This window comes from Mastomys coucha, unplaced genomic scaffold, assembly GCF_008632895.1.
Source record: "Mastomys coucha isolate ucsf_1 unplaced genomic scaffold, UCSF_Mcou_1 pScaffold15, whole genome shotgun sequence".
Classification (NCBI taxonomy): Eukaryota; Metazoa; Chordata; class Mammalia; order Rodentia; family Muridae; genus Mastomys; species Mastomys coucha.
The window spans coordinates 139,226,640-139,250,117 of record NW_022196897.1 but is presented as its reverse complement, the minus strand read 5'-3'; the positions used below and the strand labels follow the sequence as shown (position 1 = coordinate 139,250,117).

General features: G+C 51.7%; 1 protein-coding gene across 12 annotated transcripts in view; it reads left to right on the top strand.

Moving 5' to 3' along the window:
• Window positions 1-20,269, top strand: part of Nol4l (nucleolar protein 4 like) — a 122,022-nt gene extending 101,753 nt beyond the window's left edge. For 10 of the 12 annotated variants that reach the window (XM_031372337.1, XM_031372341.1, XM_031372340.1 and 7 more), the window contains 6 exons: window positions 7,654-7,931; window positions 10,810-10,995; window positions 11,075-11,266; window positions 11,445-11,567; window positions 12,109-12,310; window positions 15,907-20,269. In XM_031372337.1, the coding sequence (XP_031228197.1) occupies window positions 7,654-7,931; window positions 10,810-10,995; window positions 11,075-11,266; window positions 11,445-11,567; window positions 12,109-12,310; window positions 15,907-16,124 (1,199 nt within the window). In that variant the 3' untranslated portion in view covers window positions 16,125-20,269. The remainder of the gene's footprint in view (window positions 1-7,653; window positions 7,932-10,809; window positions 10,996-11,074; window positions 11,267-11,444; window positions 11,568-12,108; window positions 12,311-15,906) is intronic. The other 2 variants (XM_031372338.1, XM_031372339.1) reach the window with 2 other exon arrangements.
• The last annotated feature ends 3,209 nt before the right edge of the window (window positions 20,270-23,478 follow it).

The window sequence follows — 23,478 nt, the reverse complement described above, 5'->3', positions numbered from 1 at the left end:
AGCCCTGGCCTTGGGGCCATCTGTCACCTAGGCCTGCTCCCAGCAGACTCCCTTTATCTAGCAATATCTAGATTCCCCTCTCTGCTGGGGTAGCCCTGCTGGGCTGAAGAGGGGCTGGGTAGGGCCATCCAGGCAGGTACCACCCTGGCCTGGGTTGTTTGAGGATGACTCTCCCAGGAACCAGGAAGTAGCTGGGCCACATTGTCATTGTCGTCATCACCCTGACCTAAGGACTAGGATGCACCAACCCTAGACCAGCTTCCGGGAAGACAGGAAGGGTTGCCAGGGGCCTGCCAACTCCACACACAAGCTCCCCGGCAAGGCCCTGCCCGGTGAATCACTCACACACAGTAGCCTGAAGTAGCACTGCTTGCTTGCTCTCAGAACAAATGATTTGTGGGGGTTGGGGATAGCAAGCTGTAGGGAGCCTAGCTTAGAGCTTTGCACTTCAAGTTGGTCTTTCTCATTACTTGTGCTTGGCCTGCAGCAAGAAGAGAAAGTGGTGGGCCCAGGAAGACAGACCAACAAGGGTTCCATACCGGGAGTGTTTCCTCTGGACATAACTTGCCAGTGTGTATTGGGGGAATCCATGGTGGGGTGGGCTGAGGCATTCATTGTGAAGCCATCTGGGTGCTGCTGCTCACTCTGGGAGACTGGAGATTACCACGGAGTCTCTGGCCCTTCACTGAGCAGGCTCCTGTAAAGGGACATTTGTGCTCTCAGAGCCTGACACTCAGATCTGGTGCATCCTTGATGTCCATGCCCATCAGCAAAAGTGGTTTCAGCACCTTGGTCACCTGCCCTAATACCTTGTTATCTGCAGCTTGGAACTTCTCCAGGGGCCTGGACTCTGGGGTCCCTGCAGATCTACAGATCTGGGCTGTGTGAGACTGTTTGCTCACAGCTGCTGAACATTGAGAGGGTTGGTGCAGAGATGTGTGACACTCGTGGAGACACACCTGCTTTACTGGCTTTATCATGAGAACAGAACCATGTTACTACTGACCACCTATTGAAATGTGTTGGGTTTATTAGGTAAAAGAAACTTGGTCTCCTCTTTTGAGACAGGGCCCTGCTCCATAACCCAGGCTAGACTTGAACTTCCTATGTGTCGCCAGAGCTGCTCCTCCTGCCTCAGCCTTGTATAATAGTGGGTTATAGGATTGTACCACTGCAGTTGACTTTACAATACATTGTTAAAATTAATGTTTTTGCCTAGCATACACGAATCTCTGGGTTCCATTTCTTTACAAAAAGCCAACACCAAACTCCAAACAACCACCACCCTTCTTTGAAAATATGAGCACTTGCATGGTTAGAATCACTAAGAGCCTAGGCATGGGTGCCTGAGACAAGGACAGAGGTACTGAGACTGCTGGTGTGCTGTGGAGGCGTGTGCTGTGGGTCCAGCTATCAGTATTATGGGCTGTGTTAAGAAACCCGAGTGGATCAATGATGTAGCTCAGTTGGTGAGTCCTTGCCTCGATTCATAAAAGCCTGGGTCCCTTCATCAGCACTGCATAAGCTGGGCCCTGGGAGTGCACATCTCTAGTCACTCGGAAGGTGAAGGAAAGACGATCAGAAATTCAAGGTCAGCCTCAATACTAGTTTAAGGACAGCCTGGGATTTATGAGACCCTCCCCCAATCCCCCTACCCCCCCAAAAAAAACCAAGTAGAGTCTAAGAAGGGGGACATGGTCTCTCTGATCCTAAGATTTGGCCTACTGGGCTGATTAACCACAAGGAAAGGAACAGGGAGCTTAAGAGAGACAGCTTGGTGACAGCAGGGCCTGATGGTCAGGTGGAGAATATGGGCCTCACGTGCTTGGTCACGTGCCCAGCGTATCCTTACCACCCAGGGCAGTTGGATCCCTTGGCCCCCATTTGACCCCTGGTCCCTCTGTCTGCCTTCAGGGAACACAGATGGGCTCCAGGAGCTTGGTGCTTCTTGGAACTATGCATTGTGTAAACACTACCCAGGCCACTGGCCTGGTCAAAGCAGACAGGGGTGAGGAATGGGGTGGAAAGCCCTAGTGAGGTGTACACCCCAAATTCAGAGGAGCGAGTGTGTCAGCCTGCAGCCCAGAGCTTCCTTCCAGACCTTCAGCAACTCCTGCCTGGCATGAACAGCTCCCTGGGTAGGGAGTGTTGTGTGTGTGTGTGGGGGGGGGGGGTGCTGCCAACACTAGCACTTCACCTTCCCTACCTCCTTCCTGGCTTCCAGCTTTTGTGTGTGAATTATTGATGTTCGTCCTCAGCCCTGCCTGGCTGCTGCTTTGACCAGAGCCTCACCAAGGGGCCCATGCTTCCTCCAGCCCTCCACCGCTGCTACAGCAAGCAGCTTGCCTGTGCACCAAGCATGTAGGCTCTTGTGGCCTTGCCACCTTCTCCAGCTTTGCTTAGGGGCTGGTGTGGGTTGCCCACTGAGGAAGGGTACCCGCTGGCTGTGGCCCCAGAGCCCAGAGTGGTGATTGGCGGTTTGCACAGAGCTGGGCCTGTGCAGGCTGCAGGGCGCTGGCGCCCACATAAGGGCATTGTTTGCTGAGGTAAAAGGAGTTTTTGTCTCCTTCTGGAGACGGGACAGAAGGAGGAACAATTTCCCCCATTCATCACTAATTCTCCCATTTGAATAGCAGCACATCGCCCTGTTACAGTGGATGGGCATGGCAGGCCTCCCTGCCCTTGGGCTCTCCAGGCACAGGTGGTGGGCTCTGGGTCCTCTCAGCCTGGGGAGTCAGTCACCCTTTGCCAAGATGTGGATGCCCATTTTTGAAGAAATGGACAGAAGGGATACATTCCTTGTGCTTCACGAGAGGCTCCAGGGCAGCTCTCTAGGCTATTCACGCAGTCACAGGTGGGGCAGCTGAACCCTGCTAGTGTTGTTTTGGATTCAGATAGGTGCATGCCCTAGAGGAGGACCAGGTAGGGACAAGAGGGTCACTTGAACACCTTGTGTTTCCTCTTCCAGTTCCAGGTCTAAGTAGGTCCTAAAGAATACCCCAGAGGAGAGGCCATAGTCTCAAAAGGGCCAGGGCACCAGGCCTTTAGTGCTGTGGGGCCAGCTGGTTATTTCATGGTGTCATAAAACACTGGAGCCTAAGAGGGCGTCAGCGGCAACTCCCTGGGTTGCAGATAAGAGGAGCCCAGGAGGTGGTTGTGCCCAAGGTCAGGCTGAAAGTGAGGCAAGCTGAAACTATTGGCCTGGCCCAGCCCACCATATGCCATTCAGGCAAAGGGTGTTGGGTGCCTCTTAAGTCATGTTTCTTGAGAGTGAGTAAGAATTTGCAATGGATCAGATCCTAGCTGCTGGATCTCTGTCCCCTCTTTCTGAATCATGTGGGGTAGGAGATGAGACTGGCTCATTCCTGGGGCAGTACCAGCAGCCCCAGGATAGATGGAAAGCATAAAGTCCAGCTCCCAGGGCCTCGCTCCTAGCCCCGTTTACTCAGAGACCAAAGCAGCCCCACATGATAAAAAGTGGCCTTCAGCTAGCTTTGACAATAAGGAAGTTGTTGCTCTCATAACTGAATAGTCCTTTGGTTTAAGGTATAGCTGGATTTTGGAAGTTTGTGTCAGCCTATCTCTAGATTGCCCCAGGATGGTCCCCTGCCTAGCAGGTAGAAAAAGATCAAGTCTGACTTTTGTGGGAACAGCTTAGTTAAATGGCTTTTTACTAGTGACTATAATGGGTCATGTTGACTGGCCAGGCCTGGGGTACATGCTTACCCTGAGGAACCATAGAAAACTCAGGAGCCCTTGCCAGAAGCAGGGGTGTGACTACAGGGAAGCAAGAGTGATCCAGGCCTAACTACCAGAGCTCTGCCAAGGCCCAGGGGCAACTTACTTGCTGGATACAGACACAATCAATGAACAGTGTGAGGAGGACGTAAGTGTGCTGGAAAACTAGGTAAAGAGGTTAGCATGCCAGTGTGGGGGCTGGGGAGGGGAGAGCTTCCTGACACAGTAACCTTTTAGCAAAGACCCGGAAGTAAAGGAACAGGAAGTGAAGGACTAGGTCTGGAGAACCCGGGACAGTGTAGCAGCAAGAGGTGACGGAAGTACGAAAGGCCAAGGCCACAGCTAGATGCCAGGTTGAGCTGCAAGGGAGAGCATGGCGGTAGGCCCTGTGGCCCAATGGGAGAAAGGGGCCACGGCTACACTCCTGTAGCTATAGGGCCAACTTCCTTGGGAGGAGTCATTCAGAAGAGCAGCTAGAGCTTGTGCCAGGATGAGATGGGATAGGCTTGGTCAGAGCCTTCCCCAGGGAGATGATGTTCACAGAAGTTCTGAAGAAGGGCAGAGCAGTGGATGGACCGCTCCCAGCTCGTGATGTGCTCATCTCCCCTTAGGGCTCACTTCTGATGTCATAGTGTGGGGCCCCACATGTCCATGCTGCAGTCTGGGGACACAGCATAGGAAGCAGGTGAGGAAGAAGGAAGGAGGTTTGGGTAAAAGAAGGCAGCCTTCACTTCTGAGTGCCATAATTGCCGTGTTACTGATGTAAGGGTCATTTGAAAGAGAAGTTGAGGCACAAGGAGAGGTGGCCTCCTTTGAGATCACATAGGTGATACCCACCCTGTTCTTAGCTCCTCTGCATTATGCTAAAACTCGCCAGCCTCTCTAGTTGGGAAACTCAGGCCTCCTGTTAGGTGGCACTGGATCAAGCTGTATTAAAAACAGGAGCTTTGGGGAGGACTGCAATGCAGAATGTGGGCTTTTGCAATTGTTTTTCCACCTCAGATGTGGGCTGTGTCCTGCCCCAGGTGCAGCTTGGGTAACATGAGGACCCACTGGCTTGGAGTTTTTTGTAAGATAAATACAAGCCCTCTGGGCTATATACTTCAAACTACAATCAGCACCGTTATTTCCCAAACTTCTCATGGTGCCAGACAGCAGCTCTGCGTCCCCCTCCTCGGGCATGGGGGAGCCCTACTTCACTCTCTGTCTCTGTGAATGCCTCTATTCTAGCCTGTGCAGTTAAGTGGAATCATTCACTATTTATCCTTTCGTGTCTGTCTTATTTCACATAGCATAATGTCCTTACGATTCCTCCATGTCTCAGCAACATGTATCTAAGTTTCATTCATTTTAAGGCCGAGTTTTCTATTGTATGGCTAGATCATACTTTACCTGTTTGCGTCTAGAGGCTTTTAAAAATCCTAATAGTGTTCACTGGTCCCTGAGATTTTTAATTCTGGGTATTTACATAATGGTTTGGGTTTCCAGTTTCTTCTGTATGTTTGCAGTCCATGGTCACAGCAGTTACCAACTCTGGTATCCTGGGGGCCTCATCCACTCACCACTTTCCGTGCCAGATAGGGATGGTATCTGACAATAGACAGATGGGTGTCCCGGTTGCAGCCAGCGCCTATTCTTTCTAGAAAGTCAGGCAGCGTGAACCTGGGCCTGCAGCTGAGGCGGTAGTGTTGGCAGCTTCTCAACCCAGCTGACTTGGACCTTGGTTGGGACCCCAAGATTGCCCTGTGTCCTGGGCAGCTCCATAGCCACGCACATGCTGCTTGCTCCAGGCAGGCAGACAAGGCGGTCCTTCTCTGTCCCCATGCAGGGTATGAATGACACTGTAGCTGGCCTTGGTGCCTGTGGTAAATGCAGTGACTACTGACATGGTGTCTGATGAAGAGCAGCCTATCCTTCCAGAGGAGGCATCTAGTGACCTTCCAGGTTGATCCAGTGGCCTGTGGGTGATGGTACCAGAGTAGAAGGCATATCTTGGAAGTGGCTAAGAACAGACAGAAGCTAATTAGCCAAGGTGGGTTTTCAGCTTTGTTCCCAGACTTCAGGTGCTGGAGCCCTACCAGTGGTTGTGTGCGTGGTCCTCAGGACAGTGGGGAGCACCTCCTTCCGAGGCGAGCCAGCAGGGCAGTCAGGCCAGGAAAGCCCTCTGAAATGGGCCCAACGGGAAGGAGCAGGGCAGACAACGCCCTAACCCACCCGAGAGACCCGGGTGCTAAGGGGTTAGGGTGGGAGCTGGCAGGGCAGGCTGCAAGGTCATGAGGCTAGAGCAAGAAGTCCAGGAAAGGGTTAGCAGTGGCAAAGGGAAGCCCTGAGATGAGAAGGCCTGGGCTGGGAGAGGGGCCGAGGGCAGCAGAAGCGCTGCAGTGGTGGCAGTGGTGGGGATGGGTAGTTGCTGAACCGGTGGCCTCTGTCACAGCTCAGTTTCCCTGTTACTGGCAAACTTCCTTAAGATGTAGCTGGCCCCCATCCTGATTTTAGTCATCACTGCTCCTGCACCACCAGTACACAGTACACAAGTTGTCAGGCAATTTGTTTTTCCCTTTAACCTTTTAGACTAGACTGCCAGAGGAAAATCTCAGCCTGTCTTTGAGGGCAGAGGGCTAAGGCAGGGAGGTCCCAGATACAGGGCTTGGAATCACGCCCACAGGATAAAGGGAAGGTGGAGCAGTGTTGCCTAAAGGTGGCCTGGGTGGTGCAGCCTTGCCCAGGTGACCTGCAGCAGCTGAGGGGGAGGAATGCCACCGCACCACACGTTCCCCATCCCCCTCTACTCAGCCCTGGCTGCTTGATGGACAGACGGGCCCCGCCCTCAGGCAGCTGAAAGGCAAGTGATTGGTTGAAGTACTAGAGGTGCTCAGTCACCATGGGGACGCTCGGCGGCGGTGCGCGCGCGTGCCCAGTGCTCAACACTGGGGACTAAATCTTCATAATCTGTTGGCTACAGGGAGGGGGTGGTGCCAGTGCTACCCCACCCTGGAGAAAATGGTGCCCTTTGCCACCCTTCCCCTCCCCTCCGACCCCTCCCCTCCCCGGGTTTAGCTGCAGAGCCTCCAGGATACCTAAGCACCATTGGTATCCACATGGGTGCTCACCTGACCACGACCCCAGGAGGTCTAGAGTAGCTGCTGTGGCCCCAGCTAATGAAGCAGGAGGCTGGGACCTGTAGAGAGAGAAGTCTGGGATTTATTTAAAAATGTGTATTCCCTTGGAGCTGAAGTTTAGCCCCAGGATCCTGCAATGTTGTGCTTTGCACAGCAGGGGGCTCACGCATCAAGAATGCAGAAAGAAAGACCAGCTGAAAACACAGGAGATACAGCCTCCAGACTCAGCAGTTGGCTTTGGGCTATCTTGAAGCCATTTGACCAGGCACAGAGGGCAGAGTCTACAGATCTGTAGACTGTATATAGGAAGGCAGGTATGATGAATAGGGAGCTTGGCAGTGGGGCTGTCAGGCAGAGGAAGGAGAAATTCAGGGCCCCTGTGCAGAAGGACATGAAGGTGGAAGAGCTGGGAGGCAGTTTTGAGCAGCAAGATAAGGCTAGTTCTGCAGCCCTGGAAGTGTCTGAGGACTGTGGTAGGCTGCCTGAAGTGGAACTTGCCTCTGGCATTTGTAAGGTTGGAGGTGAAGAGAAACCTCTAGCTCTGCAAATGCTGATCACTCCACTTAGCTCCTAGTGGCCTTACTTCCCCACTCTTGCCTCAGCCCAGGTGGTAAGCCTGAGTCTCACTTCAGATCCCAGAGCATCAGGTATGGAGAGCAGAGCACATTTCCGCTTTGCAAGGATAACATAACAGTGCTGGCACTCTGGGGGAGGTGCTGAGGCCACTACATCCATCCGGGCCTCTGGAGGCAGTGGTTGAAGGGACAGGGCCTCACACCCAGGGCTCTTTTTCCAGATGACTCCTCCTCTGAGAGCGGAAGCGGCAATGGCTCTTCTACCCTGAACCCATCCACTTCGAGCAGTACACAGGGGGATCCCGCCTTCCCTGAGATGAATGGCAACGGAGCTGCTGCCCCCATGGACTTCACTGCCACTGCTGAGGATCAGCCCATTAACCTGTGTGAGAAGCTTCCGCCTGGCACAGCTCTGGGCACACCATCCTACCCCTCAGATGGCTGCGGCACTGATGGGCTGCGGAGCCGCGTCAAGTATGGGGTAAAGAGCACCCCTGAGGTGTGTGGGCCTGCAAGCTGTGTGCCTCTGGGTGGTTGGGAGGCTGGAGGTCATACTGTAGTGGAGCTGGAACTGAGCCGGCCGGGGTGTGACATCAAGCCAGGGCAGGAGTGTGGTCCCTTTACCATGATTTCTTAGAGCCGCACTAGAACGCAGATGGCTGAGGGTGCCTGCCCCAAATAGGTGTCACTTCACTGGCAAGTGTTTATCTGTGAAATGGGTTTGATGGTTCCTGCCTTGACGGAGAAGTGGCAGGTAATGTGTGTCTCTGCGGTTTGTTCCCTTCCCCAGAACACAGGCTGCTGTAAGGAACAGCAGTAAGTGGCACATTTGTGACAGTAGTATACGACACTGCTGAGCATGGTGGTCATGCCTGTAACTCCACTACTCAGAATTTGCCTGAAGCAGTAGTGTGGTTAGAAGCCATCCTGGGCTACACAGAGAATTTCAGGTCAGGACAGCCCAAGCTACCATAAGAAGACCTAAGTAATAAAAGCATAAAAGCCTTACAAAGAGTTCAGTTGTTAGAGGTGATCTGAGTGTGACCTCCAAGCTTGCATAGAGGTGGCAGGAGAGAAGCGACGCCATGGGCACCATGGTGTGGATACCCCTTCCCCACCACACACACCACTCCACGGGCACCATGGCGTGGATACCCCTTCCCCACCACACACACCACTCCATGGGCACCATGGCGTGGATACCCCTTCCCCACCACACACACCACTCCATGGGCACCATTGGTGTGGATACCCCACCACCACCACTACCACCACTACCACCACTCCACGGGCACCATGGCACGGATACCCCTTCCCCACCACACACACCACTCCATGGGCACCATGGCGTGGATACCCCCCCACCACCACCACCACTCCAGGGCACCATGGTGTGGATACCCCACCACCACCACCACCACCACCACTCCAGGGCACCATGGTGTGGATACCCCACCACCACCACTACCACCACTACCACCACTCCATGGGCACCATGGCACGGATACCCCTTCCCCACCACACACACCTTGAGAAAAGGCAGCACAGGCCTCAGACCTTGTGGCTAATCTGCCTGCCTGACCCCGTCTTTTCAGATGATGCAGAAAAGGCGTGTGGAATTTCTCTCCTGATCAAGCTGATATATGGGTATAGGGGTGGGCAAGGTGGGTCCCCTGCCATGGCTCATAATTCCACACACTATGCTGGGCCATTAAGGTTTCCTGACAGGTGCCAGCTTTCCTGCCAGCTCTCTTCAACTCTGCCCCTCTGAAGCCACCTGCTTACTCTCCACAAACTCTTCTGCCTGTCTCTTTTTCAGGGGTGGCATGGGACACAGGCTCAGGGCACGATGTAAAGGAACATGCCGGGGTTGGTGCCATGTGTATAGCACAGCCCGTGGGGATCAGCTTGGAAGTAGGTGCAGGGACCAGACGGAGTAGCTGCCCCAGGGTGGAGGCAAATTGGCTCAGTAGAGCCCTCAACCCACTTGCCACCATGGCCATACCATGGCAGAGGGGTAGGCACTGAGGGCTCCTGGCAGTTTTCTTATTCTGCTCTGACCCTGGCAGAGGATTCAGCAAAAGAATCATTTGCAGATTTGACTAGTCCAGAGCCAGCTAGTATCTGGCCCTGTGCCCTGTAGATATTTTGACCCCAGATTGTTACTCTGGAGGGCTGGAATTCTGCCCCTTAAGTCTGTGTGTGGTCGTGGTGAGAGGGGCCCGAGGGCCCGAGGCACCAGGCCACTTGTCTTTGCTGAGTTGTTGCTCCTCAGGAAGCACCAGGTCCTTCTAGGCCAGGCTGTGGCCACACCACTGTGCCTGAACAACTGGGTTTTCTCCTGGGTCCAGCTTACCCACTACATGCCAATGTCCTTGAGAGAAGAGATGCTGAAGTCAGGGCATGCCACAAACTTTAAAAAGCAGATGACAGCAGCTCAGAGCCAGGGTGCTAAGGGTAGGAAGGTATTCTGGAGCTGGGTCACAAGGGGCAAGCTAGTACCTGGGAAGCAGAAGAACGCAGAAGCCATAGTTCAAGGAAAAGCAGGCAGTTGAAGGCTGAGAAAACCCAGAAGCCCAAACAGATCATGGCACACAGAAGGGGCTGGCTCATGGGAATCTTTTTGTGTGTGTGTGTCCTTTCCATAATCTGAACCAGTCCTAGAATGGGAACGGCTGCCACCTTTGCCTGTAGTGTGACGGAGGGAAGGATCTGTGTAGGAGCAGAATGCTGAAGTCCTTCCCCAGTCCAAGCTGGGCTGCGGCAGGCAGGCAGGCTCTGCTCTCTCCTTTCTGGAACACCTGTTTTCCCAGGCTTCAGAGCAGTCTCTTGGGAGATCAGCAGAAACAGCCTGGCCCGGGAGCTGGGGACTGCACCCTGCTTTGTGGCCCTACTGCCTTGGCTGGCTCCCTTTCCCAGCCCATCTGCTCCTCCCCCTGATAGACTGCACATTTACTGCTCTGGTGACAGCTCACTTGTCAACTCTAGGCTGCAGTCCCCTGGGGATCCAGGAGGAACCCTGGAAGCCCAAACAGATGCTGGCACACAGTCCTGGCTGGGGAATTGCAATGTTTTCTGGTGTCCTTCCCTCAACATGGCAGGTCTTGATGTGGGCACTGCCACCAAGAAAGCGGCTCCTACACTTTCCCCCTTGCCTGCTATTTCAGTCGACCTCCCTACAGTAGCCCAGGGACACTGAGGCTCGGAGACCTGTTGCTCTCAGCTCACAGTGGAAGTAGAGTTCACTTGCTGAGGATCTTGCAGCCAGGACTCTATGTGGTGAGGACCTGGGTGAGCTCACCTACCTGGTCCCCAAGCTTACTATGGGAGACCAAGTAGGCAGCCACCTGATTTGTCTCTGCTTTGCCTGGTTTCAGTCGCCCCCCTACAGCTCCGGGAGCTATGATTCCATCAAGACTGAAGTCAGTGGCTGTCCTGAGGACCTGACAGTGGGCCGGGCCCCCGCAGCAGATGATGACGACGATGACCATGATGACCATGAGGACAATGACAAGATGAATGACTCAGAGGGCATGGACCCCGAGCGGCTCAAGGCCTTCAATGTGAGCACCAGGCAAGGCTGGTGGGACATGGATGGGTCTAAGGCAGGGCCAGCCCCTCCCATGGCCTGTCTCTCCCCAGATGTTTGTGCGGCTGTTCGTGGATGAGAACCTGGACCGCATGGTGCCCATTTCCAAGCAGCCCAAGGAGAAGATCCAGGCCATCATTGAGTCATGCAGCCGGCAATTTCCTGAGTTCCAGGAGCGGGCCCGCAAGCGCATTCGCACATACCTCAAGTCCTGCCGCCGCATGAAGAAGAACGGCATGGAGATGGTGAGCGCCTCCTCCCGGCCACCCTGGCTTGTGGTACCATCAGTGCCCTCCAGACGCCTTACCCCAACTTCCCAGTAGGCCTGTTTCACAAATGAGGAAAACAGGCTGTTAGTCAGGTGCTGGAGCCCAGACCCCTGCTTTGCCATCCCCTGAGCAGCACTGTCTCTTCTGCCTCCAGACCAGACCTACTCCTCCACACCTGACCTCAGCCATGGCAGAGAACATCCTAGCAGCTGCCTGTGAGAGTGAGACGCGAAAGGCAGCCAAGAGGATGCGCCTGGAGATCTACCAGTCCTCCCAAGTATGTGCTCATGCTGGCTGCATGCAAAGGGGTCTCACCCCCAGGGAGAGGTCACTGGCTATCCCATCGACACCTGCAGGCAGGGTGGACAGGGAGGTGGGAGGGCAGCCATCATGCAGCCTACAGTTACAGCACTATGGTGGGCAGAGAGGATGGAGAAAGGAGGGTGCCAAGAGGTGGGTGGGGAGTGCTAGAGGACCTTGTCACTAAGGATCGCAGACCTGTTGAAAGGAAGACTGTGGGTATGGAAGTGCTCGCCTATAATCCCAGCACTAAAGAGACCGATGCGAGGAGATCACAGGTTCTAGGCCCATACAGAAAATCTTTTACACTGAGTAGAGACAACCCAGTATGTTCATAGAGAGAGGTAATCAGGGATGATCCCTGAGACAAAGTGCCCAGGGAGAGAGAAACAATAGATAGCCCAGACAAAATCACATCAGTGAGTCCCAGGAAACAGCCTCTTCCTACCTCATGACAGGGACAGTGACCAGGCTTGCTGTCCCCAGGGTTCCCCAGTACTGTCATTCCTCCTTTGCAGGAAGAACCCATAGCCCTAGATAAACAGCACTCTCGGGACTCTACAGCCATCACCCACTCCACCTACTCACTGCCGGCCTCTGCCTACTCCCAGGACCCTGTGTACGTCAATGGTGGCCTCAATTACAGCTACCGTGGCTATGGGTCCTTGAGCAGCAACCTGCAGCCCTCCGCTTCCCTCCAGACAGGAAATCACAGTAATGGTAAGTAGGAGTCGGGCCTGGATTTTTCCAGCGTAGCGTCTAGCTTGTTCTACATACTAGTCCTTGGAGCCGGGCGGTGGTGGCGCACACCTTTAATCCCAGCACTTGGGAGGCAGAGGCAGGAGGATTTCTGAGTTCGAGGCCAGCCTGGTCTACAGAGTGAGTTCCAGGACAGCCAGGGCTATACAGGGAAACCCTGTCTTGGGGGGAAAAAAAAAAAGCATAGAAGGGCTGTGACCTGTGCCTGGCCTCCATCATCCTGTTCTGTCCAACCTTGTGATGAGAATGTTTTCAGGGACAGGGCAGGAGGCAGAGGCAGCATGTCACCTTTGTGTTATTCAGGGGCCAAGGAGTGAAGGAAAGTGAAGACATCAAGCTGCTGCCTTAAGGGGGCAGGTAAAAGAAAAAGCACTTGCTGGCAGGCGAGTTCTGGGATTAGGTGACCCCTGACTGTCCCTGAGTAGCAAAGGAAAAGGCCGGTCCCTAGCCCTCCTAGAAAGGCCAGGCCCACTCCACCCAACCCTTGCTCCATCTTGCATGCTTACTGTGCCCCACAACTGGGAAGGAAGTGCTGGTGTCTGGAAGGTCCCTGCCTGGGCTTAGCCTCTCATCCTTTCTAATGCCTCTTAACCTAAAATAAGAGGCTGTCTGGCCTAATCCCTAGAGCCAGGCCAGCATGGTCCACACCAGGGGTAGAACGGCTGGTCCAGAGCTGCTCACCTTCCAATCCCTTTGCTAGAGTTAAGAGTGTCTGATGTGGGTTTCAGGATCAGGAAGGTTAGAATACTCTGGAACACTAGTACTAAGTGGCTATAGAGGAAGGTATGACCGGGTGCCAGGTCATGCCCGGGGAATGCACATGGTAAGCCTTCACCTGGTACATGCAGCATGGCCTGTGTTAGGACTGCAGCTGTGGTGGCTCCCTGGCCCCGCATGAGTTTATGGGTCCTGAAAGACATAAGCAACAGCCAGAACTGAGATCAGGAGGCAGCTGTCTGCCCCATGAATCCCATCTCTGAGCATGCTGGTTCCTTAGAGACGGGCAGGACTGAGATCTGACCATCTGCCTCCTTGCTAGAGCAGCCTTTTTCCGTGAGCACTAGTGCCTCCAGCAGCTGGGGGAGAATAAGCAGTAGCTCCTGGGTCACAGAGCCATCCCTCCCACTGTCCTGCCCAGTTACAGCCTTTCAGGTGATTGTTTGCTCCAGCTAAAGGCTCATCCTCCCTGCTCTGCTCATATTGTCACTAGGAGATAGAAATGAGCTCAGAGAAAATCAGACCCGGCCTCTCTGGCCTGCGATGCTAGGTAGCTTGTGCCCACACTAGTCCACTAGGGGCCACTAGCAACTCGAGAGTCCAGCTGTAAGTGGAGCCTGCAGAGAGATCAGATCAGGGACTGGAGGGATGGAGAGCTCTCTAAGCAGCAGTGAACAGTGAGCTGAGATTTGGAGATAGAGGGAAAAAAAGAAACTTGGGGCCACCTCTGACAATGGTAAGTGACCTCTGTTACCCCCAGGCATTGCATAGATCAAGAGCAACCAGGGAGAATCAAATCTCTTTTATCCCCTCTGAGGCTTGCAATTGGGATATCCAGAAAGAAGCTAGTGGGAGCTACCACCATGGATGCCACTTAGCTGCTGGGATGTTTTTGTCATAGACATCTCTTCTTCCTCCCACATTAGACTGTAGTAGACTTCACTGTTTTGTATCTTAGTTCCAAGATCATTGTTATATATTTTTGTGGTGCTAGAAATTGAACGCAGGTGGGTACTTTAGCCACTGAACTACACCCCTGGCCCCAAGGAAACTTTTTAGCAAACTATCTACATTCTCTGGTCAGAGGGGAAAAAAATAACTGTGTTTACAAACTGTAAACAGTAGGGGGCTAGAGAGATGGCTCAGCAGTTTTAAGAGCACTGGGATGCTCTTCCAGAGGATCTGGATGAATTCCTAGCACCTACATGGCAGCTCACAACTGTCTGCAACTCCAGTTCCAGGATATCTGACGCCCTCACACAGACACACATGCAGGGAAAACACCAATGCACATAAAAATTTAAAAAATTAAAAACCAACAACAAACTGTACAACTACAGAGGCCAACTGCTTTTCCCAATAAGGAGCTGTGCTGACTTTCTTTAGCAACAGTTGTTCCCACAATTTATCCTTAGATGTTACTTCTAGTGTAGATGTCTCCAAAGACAAGGTTTGTCCATCTCTAATACAGCCGTGTAAATGCAGCAACGAACAAGCCTGGCCATCAAAACCCACAGGGAAGTAGGCCCGGACCAACATATACTCCTGTAAATAGCCTCCAGGTTGAAGGATGCGGGTAGTGGGCTCAGAGGAAAAATGGGCAATAGCCAGGAAAGTGAACTATCTACTGTGGCAAGGGTCACCAAGGACACGGCCTCTCATTCCCCAGCTCTCTTCATTGCTTGTTTCCTTAAGAAATACTTACAAGGCCTTTCAAGCTCCCATCACTTCCGTGTCTAGTGGAAGTCTATTTCAAAAGCCCCAAGCCAGCTGAGCAGTCTCTCCTGGTAGGCCCTGCAGCTAGCTCCCGAAGGCTGAAAGCCTGTCTGCTGGGCTCTGTGCTTCTTCAAGCTTTATGGAAGCTCCTGTTCCCAAAAGGTGGCTCCTTGTTTTTGCTTTGGAATTGGAAGCCCGAAGAGGTTCAGAAATTGCCCATGAGGTGGTAGAGAAAGACTTGAGCATGGACCTGCTGAATCCCAGTGCTGGCAGCCTACTCCATGGAGTTCCTAACGGGGAGGTGGCTTATAGTCCCCTTCTCCCCAGCGGTTTTAAGAGCTTGGGTTTTGTTGTTTTGTTTTTTTTTCTGCCATGGTCAGCCAGTAGAGGACAGAGAGCAGACTGTTCTGTTCCAGGAGCCTGAGCCTCCTCACTTGGGACAGTGAAACTCCTCAGAGGAAGAAGAGCTGAGGTGCTGAGGCAAAGCAAGCCTCGCCTCTCTTCCATCCACCAGCACCTGTAAACCCTCTAGGCAGGGGCAGGGTGTTCACTGCCTCTCCCCTTCTCAGCCATCCTCTGGAGAAAAGGCACATCCACACTACTGCCCCCAAAACATGCCAACAGCTCTCTCTCACAGCGCCTGTAGCACAGGTCCTTCCTGGGACAGTTATTCCTCTTCCAACCTTGGCCTACCTCCTGGAGAGCGGCAGGGCTCAGGAGTTAATGGAAGGCATTACAGTGTCTCAAGCTGCCTCTTCCTTACCTAGAGCCAGAGCTGGGATGTCTGCCTGGTGGGAGTCTTCAGAGAGTAGTGAAAGGCACAGGTAGAGGCAGGAAGCTAGGTTGAAAACCTGCTGTGCCTGATACCAAAGCCTGGGTTCTTGATGCATGCCTCCTTATCCCATTGTTCCTTTGCCATGTGGTTTTTGGTAGAACTCTTCACCGCCCTTTTGCCTGTCATAAACCCTTGTCCAAACCCTTGTCATGTCAAAGCCCCATTCTAAATACTGGGAATATAGCCATTGGGGAAATAGACCAGGGCTTCCAATTCTATGCCCAGATGCAGGCAGGGGCTTCAGCTTCCTCTAAACTTTAGACTCTAAGTCATCTTTCCCTCTCTACAGGGCCCACAGACCTCAGCATGAAAGGCGGGGCCTCTACCCCCACTCCTCCCACGCCTACCCCTTCCAGCAACAGCACCAGCAGGACCATGCCCACAGCCCAGCTTAGCCCCACGGAGATCAGTGCTGTGCGGCAGCTCATCGCAGGCTATCGAGAGTCTGCAGCCTTCCTGCTGCGTTCTGCAGATGAACTGGAAAACCTCATTTTACAGCAGAACTGACCCCGCTGGCCCCCAGAGTGCACGACGCCAGGGAAGGAGGCTGTCCCAGCCTGGCCCCAGCTTCCAGCCTCACCAGTTGGTACACTGTTTTCTGAAAGAGGTGGGATCCAGAAGAGCTGTTTCTAGCTGCACTCCGAGCATCCGAGACTTTGGGCACAAGGACACTTTTTTTTTTTTTTTTTTTTTAAAATTTCACCACATGGGTGCTCTGACCTGCTTGGAAAGAGGCCAGTGGGGCAGCTCTAAAAGGGTTGAGGCTCCCCTGAAAAAGGCACAGGGCTCAGCTCTATTTAGAATCACCTTTGTGGACCCTGATGTTAGAACCTCCCCGCCCCCTCCCCCAATAATTACCTTTCAAGTCTTAGGTGAGCAGAATTGCATATTTATTGAGAAGAGCAAAAGTGGACCCTTTCTCTCCCCTTAGTAATTTATTTTTCTGAAATGGATTCTTTTGTGTTTGTACAGATTGCCAGTTTGTGTCTGTCTAATCAGAAGGATGTATCCCTGTACCTAACATTCCGTATCACTACACTGATGTGAGCTGGGGCCAGCAGAGTTGGGTGCCAGCTCACTGTCCTGAGTGCCCAGCATACCCTTGGGAAGGCCACCACACTCCACTAGGCTGTCTTGTTGCAGATCCCAGTGCTGCCACAGGGACACTGCCAAACAGAGGGACCTCATCCACACTCACTACAAACAAAAGCAGCCACCCATCAGACAGAGTCCCAGTCACATGGTCACCTGTACTCTACCTCACACTCCAGCGTGGGCTTTTCCAGGATGTGCTCCAAGTGTGTTCTAAATGGTCGTCTCCCCAACTCCCACACAATGGATCTTTCTGCTGGGAGGTAAATGAAACCCAGTGTCCAAGAACCAGAGCCCAGAGGGGCTTGGCCCTTAAAACCAGCAGCTTGCCATTGCTTGGGCTCTTGGCGATGCTTGACAGGATAGAGTATCCGGAGCTGATCAAGGACCCAGGTCTTAGGAACACAGGCCCCACCCAGCCCCCAGATAACCTGCTTGAGGGGCCACTTCTGGCCAAGCATCTGTGTGCCCAAGGGTGAATTAGTTTCCACTCCTCCCCTCACGATGGGAGTAAAGGGATCAGATCGTCAGTGGAAATGGAGAACTACTTGCATTCTCCTAGGATCAAACTTCTTCTGGAAAGGCCTATCCTGTAAGAAACCTAGTCCCTGGAGTGTGACAAGGGACAAGAAAAAGCTGACCTGGTTTCCTTCCTCCCTGACAGGCACTTCCTCTTGCTCTGTGCAATACCTACCAGTGCTGCTAAAACCAGGGATTCACCCAGACCTCAGCAGGCCAGGGGGCCTCTCCCTCAACACTCCGTAGCCATGGCAGCAGCACTCTGCTGCCTGCCCCTGCCCAGAGTGGCAGAAGCCCTGTTGCCTTTCTTCCCTCAGAGCAAGGAGGCCTCAAGGGAGCCAGGGCTGAGTGGACACTAAGATAACCACAAAGAGCCACTCTTGGTCCTAAAGCAAGTGCCCCTCCCCAAACTGGTCTATGGCAGGGACTGCTTGTGGCAGCCTGACAGACTACCCTTCAAGCGGGTAGGCAGGCAATGCCGGTGCAGAGACCCTGCCTGTTCAGATTCAGGGCTGTAAGGCAGGGCTCCCCACCCTGCACACTTCCACACTGGGGTTAAATGTGGTCTTTCACATGGCCTACGATGCCTACCCAGCCACACCACCTCTGCCTTCATGTGCCCGCTCACCAGGCCTCTGGACTGGGCCAGGACACCTGAGCCCCTTCGTACAGCACAAACTCCAGTGCCCAGGCCTTCCCACAGCTGGCCAAACATGTGCCCAGTTCCCCACCTGCTCAGTAGGACTCCTGGATGTTTGAATTTGTGTAAATATTTATTTTTGTGTGTGAATACTACAAAGTAATCAGTAAAACTTTTGCAAAATGTTACCCCAGGCAATTTGTGAAAATGTTGAAAATTGGCAGAGACAATCGCCGCCCTAGAATTTCTGTTATCAATTGCTTACCACGTGGTGGCTGCTCCCAGAGGCAGTGCTCAAGCTAGACACAAATGGCTTGCATTTTTGGAAGAAGGAGAGAAGAGACTAGGCAGGGGCTCCACATCTGTAAGAACGAGCATAATCTATATCTAAGTGGTGTTTTCTAGCTGCAAGCAGTTTTGACCAGCCACTAGCAGCCTGCTCCTAGAGTATGGTGTGAGCATAGGTTCCATGTGTTTTACTTTCAAGAGAAACAGAACCAATGCCAGTGCTGATGGTTTCCAGAGGGGCTGCAGGACAGTGAATGCTGGCATGGTAACCTGGGCTGCTTCTCAGAGAAGTGGTCCCCCAGAGCCTCAGAGCAGCCATGCCAGGAGCAAGTCAGTGTGGACACAGGATTCTATTACCTAGTTCAGTCAGGGAACTTGTCCTGTTTTCCTTTTGTTTTAAAAGATGCAGCTTCAAGCCTCCCTCCCTGACTGTGGCCTGCCTTTTGCCCGGTGGAGCTTCCCAAAGCCTTGTCCTGCAACCACTTCAGTGTGACAGAAGCCACAGGCACACAGTAGTCATTGGTGATCTCAAGTCACAATGGACATGCCAGTGCAGGATACTCTGATCCCAGAGTCCTTGCCAGGCAGGTCCCTGAAGGTTATCCAGAGAAGTGGTGGCTGATTTGTTAGACTAGGGACAGTGTACATGGCCCATCTGAAAGGATTTTTTTTTCTCTCACCACTCAACAAATGGACAGTTTATTCCCAAGGATGGTGTTGGAGAGGGGCAGGCAGGGCCAGGAGGGTCTTAGAGGACTTTGAACAGGTGGAACCCATCTGTCCCTCCCTATTTCTCAAGGGCCACAAATGACTCCACAGGTGGTTATAGGATTAACTACCAGTTCATTCTCAAAATGCTGCTTTGAACTCAGAGGGTTGATACTTTTAATTTGTAATTTTTTGTAAAACTTTTTACAAGATAGTAAAGTATTTCACCAGAATACAGTTTCAATCCGTCCGTGGTCTGATTTTTCTATAATTTAGTGGTGCTTTAGAGACTTTGCTTTGTTGTTTCTGAGCGCAACAGCTCAATCCTCTCTTGCCTGTATCTACCTAAGACCAATGTGAACCTTTGTATTTTGCTCCTAATTTTGGACTCAGTGGAAGTGTACTGTTTACATGTACAGACGCCCCCCATCCCTGTGTTTTCTGCAAGACGCGCTCGAGGAGGGAGACTGCACCTCACTAGCTCATCTGCTTAGCAAAGCCACAAACCAAAACCTCTCACTTTGTACCCGTTTCCACCTAAAAACAAAAACCATTACCACCTGGAACTCAGATTGGCCAACACATTCTGCCTGGTAGGTGCCCAGTGCCTCTATCATGTGTTCCCTTAGGAATCAAGGCAGCAACCTCCTGCCAGCTGGGTGGGGGATAGCACACAGAGGAGACATTAATGCAGGACCTTACTGCCCGGCTACGGGAGGAAGTGCTTCTCTGGGCAGGAGGCAATACAAAGGCTAAGAGGACTCAATGGGCCTCCAGGAGCAAGCCAGGTAGGATTTAGGGACAACACGTGAGGGCATCAATCTGCTGGCATGACTGAGACACACTTTGGAAGAGCATGAGTTCCATGTAAGGTGAGACTGTGACTTTGAGTACAGATGACGCAAGCACTTCAGGGGAGGGTCAGGGGCTCCAGACAGTAAGCATAAGGCACTTACCGCAAGCAGTGGATGGCACCAACTTTTAAAGGTGACTTTATTAATCAATAGTTTCACCGCTAAATTATATTTTTACAGATATGCACCTATGCAACTTAATGTGGCTCTTCTAAGCAGGTGAGGACCTCCTCCTCAATGCTCTATAAAGTGTTTGTGTTCTGTATAGCGAGTTTCCCAGTAAATGTGGCTTAATTCTTTAATTCTTAGGATGTGTCTTTCTACGTGATGCAGCTACTAAATTCTGTTTTGTTTGTGGAATGACTAGCACAGGCCGACGCCCTCTTTCCCTCACTTACCAGAAGACCAATGAGCTGTTAATGAGCGGTTATCTCCATGGTATTACTGCTAAATGCACTGATGTCATAAGTATGTGGAATCCTTTTCCTTTTGAGACTGTATATCATATACCAGACTGAATCTACTTAATAAACACTGAACAACAAACCTAACACTGAGCTTCGACTGTGTCCCACCAGCAGTAGCAGCAGCAGCAGCAGCGCTGCCACCCAGTCCTGGTTCTTCTGAATCTAGTTTGGAAACACCTTACAAATAGAGTTCACCTTTCCCTAGCAAATAACTGGTTCACAGACACCCTCAATAGGTTTTCTCAGACAAATCAGCCTGCAGTTTCATTTGGGCACCTAGCATGTTAGAAGGAGAGGAAAAGGTACTCTTCCATGGTGCCCGCCAGGTGCCCAGCACTGGTGGCAGGTCTCTTGTGACACAATCAACCACCTCACAACCCTCTAGAGATTGTGCTGCAGAGGTGTACCAGGTGTCACACCTTGCCTAAATTCAGTCATCGACCAATCAAGATTTAGTCTGCAGCTGTGTGACAATGGAACCTGCGCCCCATCCTGTTGGCCTGGTGCCTGGCCAACTGACCAAACCTAAGCCCCTACAGCAGCTGCTAAGAGCCTGGGACACTCCTAGTTCTAAACATTCAGTAACTCACATCCAAGTCTAGGCAAAACTTGAGTTCTACCTTGAAAGAAAACAAAAGGCCACTTTCCCTAGCACTGATTTGCACCCTACCCGTCATTTGGCCATTTAGGTTAAGCTTTTAGGAAACATCACAGGAAGATGGCTGGGAATAAGTTGATTATCGTGAGTTTGGAAAAAAAAAAATACAAACTGAATTCAAACTATACATGCAGATACTTAAAATACCAGGGGTTTGGTTTTTTTGTTTTTGTTTTTAAAGACAGGGTCTCTACAGAACCCTGACTGTCCTGGAACTTATTATGTAGATGAGGCTGAACTCTAATTTACAGAGATCTGCCTGCCTCTGCCTTCTGAGTGCTGGGATTCAAGCTGATGACCCATCATGCCTGGTTACATTACCAGTTATTATAACCTCAAACAAAAATTCTATAAAGCAGCCAAATGCTCATATCAAAGGCTGCGAATGAACAGTCTGCAGCCCTCACTGTGCACCTGAGCTTTCTCTGAGAGGTAATGGGGGTCAAGGGCCAGCAAGTCCTCAGTTAATGCCAAGTGCCTATCCTGCCAAAACCATTGCTTGAGATTCACCAAGGGACCATAAAAGCCGTCACAGAAGAGTCGTGTGGACCCTAGCAGCCTTTCAAACCATCAGAGAACACTCACCTCTCCAGTGAGGCTGCTACAGAACACTGGAACTCCAGGGAGCCGCTGGAGGACAGAATCATGGGTTGTTCCTCTTGCTTAAGGTGATGCTTTCAGACCATTGCTGTTTAACAGTTGACACAAGACACCATCAACTGGGAAATGTCATCTTAAAGCACTGACAAGTTCACTCAACAAAACTAGCAAACCTCCCCTTTATCCAGAGGCATGAGATGTGACTCACTAAAGGGCTAAAAGCCTTGGGTTGAATCCTCAGTACCACAAAAAAAAAAAAAAAAAAAAAAAAAAAAAAAAAAAAAAACAAACAAACAGGTTCATGCCTAGCATCTGGAAAGTAGAGGCAGTGTACACACACACACACACACACACACACACACACACACACACACACACACACCCCACTAGGCAGGGCATGCCTTTAACTCTAGCACTCAGAAGACAGAGGAATCTCCGAGTTCATGGGTAACCTGATCTACATAGGGAATTCCCCAGTCACACAGAGGGTCTTTATATAAGACCCTATCTTAAAAATAAAAAGCCAGTGCTCCCCAGCCCCCCCCCCCAAAAAAAACCACCACCATACTGGGAGAACCTAGTACCAAATCTAAACCAATTGTAACAATAATCTAAGCCAATCTTTGTGAAGGTCTATCTCCCTCCATCTTTTTTATGAATTCAGATTTCATTAGGCTTACCTTCTAGGAAATATTACACGAAGCACTTGGTTCTGTCAGCAGCTTGTGTGCATCCTGACAGTTACGCAGCAGATGCACCTCTTTGGAGTGCCTTTAGAATCCTATCCACCTATTGAAGCAAGGCAGCACCCCAATAGTACTGTGCCAGGAAATCTTGTGCCAGGCTTTCAAACTGATGTAATGGAGTACAAGTAGCAATCTCTAGGTCACAAAGCCCCACCTTCTCTATAGCTTTACAATAGCACCCTAACCTGAGGGAAACTGATATTACCAATGTGTACACAGGCCCCACCCCTTTCAAACAAGGTCCTATTTCATCAAGAGCATGTTTGATGTCAAACTGACTTTGTGCTTCCCTTGTTCCTTCCTTATTGGTCTTCTCATCTTAGCATTGTAGAGTGAGGCTGAAAACTAAGTGTCACCTCACAGACTGCCTGGCATCCCCACCTCAGCACAGCCCACAGACCTGCATCCTGAGCTCCCTCTGAGGCAAGGGTGACACAAGGCAGCAGCTACTCCCAAGTTAAAGTCTTAAGTCCGTGGAGCTATTAGTCCTGGCCTAGCTGAAGTATGTGCTAGGGGGCAAGTGCAGCAAGCACTCCATGTCAATGCAGCTAGCACCTATGGACAAGACAGTGGCAGGCAGTGCCCAAGCCAAGAGTGGCACAAGATGTGGCCTGTACTCTAGCTACTGCCTCATTCTGACTTAGAAACAATTCAAGTACCAAGATGCCGTCCCCGGCCAAGGCTCTAAGCTTATGAAGACATGATGACAGTTTGATGTGGCACCATGGAGGAAATGAAACTTCCCCAGCAGGAGCCTGTACCATCCAACACAAATACTCAACAGCAGCCCTTCAAAACCTGCGCAAGTGCCCACAAGGCACTCTCCCACTTACGGGTGCTATGCTTAGGTTCACTTTCATCACATCCATTCTGCTTAGTTATGTTCAAATGCAATCATAAAACTGTACACTTAGAACTCCTGAAGTAGTTGTCCCTGAAGTACTAGGCATCCATTCAAGCTTGTTCAAACAGTAGTGACCCTAAATCTGCCTCACACCATTAACAAGGCCAGAACTAGTCATTGCCTGGAGGTCACCACCTCTGTGAATACATGAGTGGTGTGGATGAGTTCCCGCAAAGGAGGAAGCTTGACCATTACAATTCCCATTACTCCCATTAGCTTTGTGGCTCTACTACACCCAGTAAATCCACCAAATCAAGAGTCCAAAGACCAGTGGAGCTGCCAATTCATAGCACACAGGAGCCCCAAAGTCAAGAGGACCTGTTTGGCTCTGCACTTAACTCCACCTCCCCAGACCACAGGCAGCCACAGATGACAAGGAGACAAG